This window comes from Dioscorea cayenensis, chromosome 20, assembly GCF_009730915.1.
Source record: "Dioscorea cayenensis subsp. rotundata cultivar TDr96_F1 chromosome 20, TDr96_F1_v2_PseudoChromosome.rev07_lg8_w22 25.fasta, whole genome shotgun sequence".
Classification (NCBI taxonomy): domain Eukaryota; kingdom Viridiplantae; phylum Streptophyta; class Magnoliopsida; order Dioscoreales; family Dioscoreaceae; genus Dioscorea; species Dioscorea cayenensis.
The window spans coordinates 31,691,530-31,696,645 of NC_052490.1; the positions used below are offsets into that span (position 1 = coordinate 31,691,530).

At 40.4% G+C, this 5,116-nt stretch overlaps 1 protein-coding gene across 1 annotated transcript; it reads left to right on the plus strand.

Annotated features, from left to right (window-relative positions):
- Positions 1-1,760: 1,760 nt before the first annotated feature.
- LOC120251453 (G-type lectin S-receptor-like serine/threonine-protein kinase At5g24080) lies at positions 1,761-4,700 on the plus strand. The gene is made up of 5 exons (XM_039259971.1): positions 1,761-1,996; positions 2,069-3,363; positions 3,435-3,615; positions 3,695-4,148; positions 4,231-4,700. The coding sequence occupies exons 1-5, from the start codon at positions 1,761-1,763 to the stop codon at positions 4,579-4,581; spliced, it is 2,517 nt and encodes an 838-aa protein (XP_039115905.1). The 3' UTR covers positions 4,582-4,700.
- The last annotated feature ends 416 nt before the right edge of the window (positions 4,701-5,116 follow it).

Genomic DNA, 5,116 nt, shown 5'->3' on the forward strand with positions numbered 1-5,116 from the left:
GCAGACTTGTGTTTTTTTGCATGGTTATGATCAACTTTGTGCCTTTATGATTTACACCAATGCTTGTTTCTGTGCATCAAGCACTGACTTTCTCACATTTAGATGTTTTTTGGTTTTGCTATTGCTATATATATATATCACTGTTCTGAGCTCAAGAAGGCTTCCCTGTCTCAGCAACCCCCTGTATGGTGTGGTTTCTCTATGTTCATGTTACATCTTCTTTTATGTCTTTCATGCAGGATTTCTACTTTTCACTTTATTATTCAAATGACCATGATCATGCTCATTCTTTCTCCCTTGTCTTTGAGAAGCTACAATGATCTGTGGCTTGTGAACCCACCTTTATCCTCTGAATAATAATTCAATTACTTTCAGACCCATTCTTTTATGTAAAGAATAAGAACAAAGTACTACTCTTAAGTTTTGAAAGATAAGACGAATGGCCCATGACAGCAAAAAGTAAACTCTTTTAAGGTATTTGGGTGCATAGAGATGACTGGATGCGCATCTCCTTTCTCTGGGAAATATTATTTCTGAAAAACCTACTCTTTGTTAGATTTATCTCAATTTAATTCACAGCTTCATCAATCCTACTTTGTTCTTGTAGTGAAAAGCAATGAACTTCTAATGTTCATAATCTAACGAATTCTGTGTTTTTGCCAAGTAATGACCATGATCAATTGTAACTGTCACAGGTACCTCAATTTACCTTGAGATTTTTGCTTTGGTTATTGACAGAAGTTGCATGCTTTCTGAGGCTCAGGCTCACACCTGCACGTTGCTATCAATTTGTACATATTTCTGTGACAACTTTCATGTTTTTGCTTGCTGTCCACATCTTTTCTTGATATGATGTGAAAATTTTGTTGTATGTCCTCTTCTATCCTCGTGTGACGTCTAACTTTCATCTGGCATTATGATATGAATAACTTATGAATACAATTTATACCGAATATTCCAAAACGTTGTGATAGGATTCGCCTTATTTCTATTCCATTGAATGTGTATGTTCACCATAAGTTTTGGAAACCCTGTTACCGAACAAGGACCAGTTGTTGGCACCTTTGTACTCCATCCAACCAGATACTGTTAGATGTGTTCTGATTGTTCTTTACTTTCTTTTGTTTTGTGGTTCCAAATCAGTACAGATAGGCTTTGAACATGACCATTTATTGCTTCATCGTCAGTTATGTTTTCAATTTTACATTGTACTAATTTTGATGAGGAAAATCTTTAGGCTTTGATTGATGGAACACTTGAATTTGATAAAACTTATCCAGCAAACTCCATTTTTTAAGCATATCTGCATGGCTTTCTTTAATCACTATTTTCTCACTATTTTTTCTGGAAAAAATTTCTTAAGAATCAGTAAGACTTATTTTTCTTCACTACCTACTTACACTGCCTATCTGTGCTCACCAACTCAATATTAACTTTTCTTTCCTTTTCTGATGACTTTGTGCTACAAACCAGCCTCTTGTCTCCACACTTACACATACGAATTTAGAAGGATAGAGCCTCTCCACTTCAGCAAATGTCACCATCTTTTGATCAGCTGTTGCCGACCACTGGCGGGATTTTCAAACATTCGGAGTTTTGAGCTTTGGTTGGTCAACAACCATGTTACACCTGTATGGTCAATCTCTTCCTCCAATCATACTTCTGTTTGACTTCATTCTTGGATTACTGTTCAGCAGCAATTCAATATACTCTCAAAGAACAACTCAAGTTTCTATGAATTGTTTTGTTTTGCTAAGTCTATGGCTTGTCTTCATTACCTTGTTTTTCTCTCTCTATTTGTAGAGCTTGCCATCTTTTCGACGGGCCAGATACCGATTGGTTCACAGCTTTCAGCCAGTCAAAAACAAGTTTGGCTATCCGAGAACAGCACCTTCGCATTTGGATTCACTTCCTCTGGTTCTGATGGTCAGTTCTTGCTTGCAATTTGGTACTCTAAACTCCCTGGTGATCCAACAGTAACATGGTCTCCTAACAGGTTAGCAAATTTCAATTTTTCTAGCATTGAGTTCATTGCAGTTGATAACTCTACTTCATTCATGATATGCAGAGAATCTCCGGTTGGAAGTGACGCCACAGTCAAGCTTGATCTCACTGGGAACCTGGTCTTGGTTGATGGCAGTTCTTCATTGTGGATGTCGAACACCTCTCACCAAGGAGTGAAGTATGCAGTGATGTCGGAATCCGGGAGCTTCATTCTCTACAATGGAAGTAACAACGACAGCCAGATTGCGTGGCAGAGCTTCTGGCACCCTTCAGACACACTCCTCCCTGGCCAGCAATTGACCGGCTCCCTTGAACTATCATCGGTCAAGTCCTCACTTGGTTATTATTCACTTAAAATGCTTCAGCAACGCACTTCTCTTAGCCTCGCCTTGACATATGTTTCACTGGAGTCCTCTGGTGCATCGCCGGAGTACTATGCAAACTACTCCTACTGGTCGAGCCCAGAGATATCAAATGCAACAGGTGATGTGGTTGCAGTGCTGGACCAGTCAGGGAATTTCGGTATCATGTATGGATCATCTTCATCTGGGACGATGTATGTGCACAAGAATGATAGTGGAGGGAGCACATCTCCCAGAAGGATCACAATTGGAACCGATGGAAATCTTCGTCTCTACCGGTGGGATGAAGCCTGGGTCACTGAATGGTCAGCGTTGTCAAACCCATGCATGGCTGCTGGAGTTTGTGGCAGTGGTGTGTGTACTCTAGATTCAAGCAAGACTAATTCCAGCTGCACTTGCTTGCAGGAGAATTCATCAGCGAGCTCAGGAGATAAGGCTTGTTCTTTGGGCGCATCAAAGCCTTCTCCAGTGAAATGTAGTGAAAATCACAGCATTGGAATTACGATGGAAACAGTGGCACAAACAAACTACTACTTCTCTGGTGCTTCCACCATTAAGAATTACAGCAATGTGATGGTAGCCTCACAATGCGCCGAGCACTGCCTCTCTGACTGTGATTGTGTTGCGGCAGTTTACGGGCTTGAGGACGACAAACCAAGCTGTTGGACCCTGAAGAGTCTGGTGTTCGGAGGATTTCAAGATCCTAGTGCAACTCTCTATATGAAGGTTGGTTCCAATGGCTCCCAAGCTGGAGGAAGTTCCAGTGGCGATTCATCATCGAGCAAGGGTGCTCAAGCGGTTGTTCTTCCATTGGTTCTATGTACCTCTGCTGTGATTGTCCTATTAATCTTCCTGTTATGCTACAACATTCGGAGGAGGAGAATAATGCGACACCACGCAATCAGTAGCTCGCTGAGCTTCCCTGGAGCTCCTGTATTTTTCAGTTACCATGTTCTGCAATCTGCAACCGGAAATTTCTCTCGATTAATTGGGACAGGTATTAGGTACTACATCACTACTTATCTCAGTATAATTCCGATTCAATTGTCTGTTTATGATTGTGATCAGGGGGTTTCGGAAGCGTGTACAAGGGGACACTCAGAGATGGGACCTTGATTGCAGTAAAGAAGCTGGAAAGAATGTTGCCACAAGGTGAAAGGGAGTTCATAACTGAAGTCACTACCATTGGCTCCATGCATCACATGAACTTGGTCAGTCTCTGTGGATTCTGCTCTGAAGGTTCACATAGGTGAATGATTGATTCTGCATGTTAAATCAATATAATTCTTCAACTCAATGAATTCAAGTATTCCTAACATAATTGACAGACTTCTTGTTTATGAGTACATGAGCAATGGATCACTGGATAAGTGGATTTTCCCGACGCACGAGCAGCAGGACAAGCTTCTAGACTGGAAGACTCGCTTTAATATAGCGATCGCCATTGCTGAAGGTATTGCTTATTTCCATGAGCAGTGCAGGAATAGGGTCATACATTGTGACCTCAAGCCAGAGAACATACTCTTAGATGATGATTTATGTCCAAAGGTTTCTGATTTCGGACTGGCTAAGCTAATGAACAGAGGCCACTCTGAAGTCATTACTATGGTTAGAGGCACAAGAGGGTACTTAGCACCGGAATGGATCAGCAGCCGGCCGATCACTGTCAAAGCCGATGTTTACAGTTACGGAATGCTACTTCTAGAGATAATCGGAGGCCGGAGAAATCTGGACATGTCTCTCAATGCAGAAGACTACTACTATCCAGGATGGGCTTTCAAGGTATTTTCTCAAATATTTTACAATCTTAAGTTAGATGTAAACCAAACATATTAACTATCGCTGCACAAGCCATTGCTTCTAGGAAATGACTAACGGTACGCCGCTGCATGCTGCGGACCGAAGACTAGAAGGGAAGGTTGATGAAGAGGAAATGGTGAGAGCTCTCAAGTGTGCATTTTGGTGCATCCAAGAAGAAGCATGGAGCAGGCCATCAATGGGAGAAGTGGTGAGAATGTTGGAAGGATCAGTTGAAATCAATGAACCACCAATGCCTCAAGCAATACTAGAGTTAATGGATGAAGGATTGGAGAACATTTATAAGGCCATGAAAAGGGACCTCTTCGCTTATCCCATCACTTCCTCCTCTGTGATTACCAGCCAACCATCGTCCTCAAGAGCAACATGCAGTTACTCCACTATGTCACCCAGATAGAAACTAATTAATGGCTATTTATTGTAATCTAAACCGGAAAATCAAACTCAAATGGTTCAAAATTCTGGTGGGGTTTCAGAGTTTCTATACCATTTGAAGTGTTCCGGATGTTTAATGATACAAAGTGCAAATATGCAATGATAATATATTCACCCACTCTCGTAATTTTGGATATATTTTTATACATAGTTAAAATTCTTAAAAAATATATATATATATTTTCTTTTTTATACAATAGAGTTGAAGGAAGGGAAATTTTTTTAAGGTCTATAACTCACTGTAACTGGTGCTCCTCCGTAACTATCTATCTCTTTGGCAATCCTTAAAATAAGGGGTGTTTGTCGCCTAGCAGTTAAAAAAATGGCGCTAAGCACCCTCTCACTTAAAAATTTATCAAAAAACAAGTAGATGCAGAGATATGCTGGTTATAATAGTTTATAAACCCCTTAAGAACTAATTAATTCGACCAGAGGTCATATAGAACAATGAAAATCTAACATGTGTACAAAAAAAAAATTGCAAGAACTAATTTTTT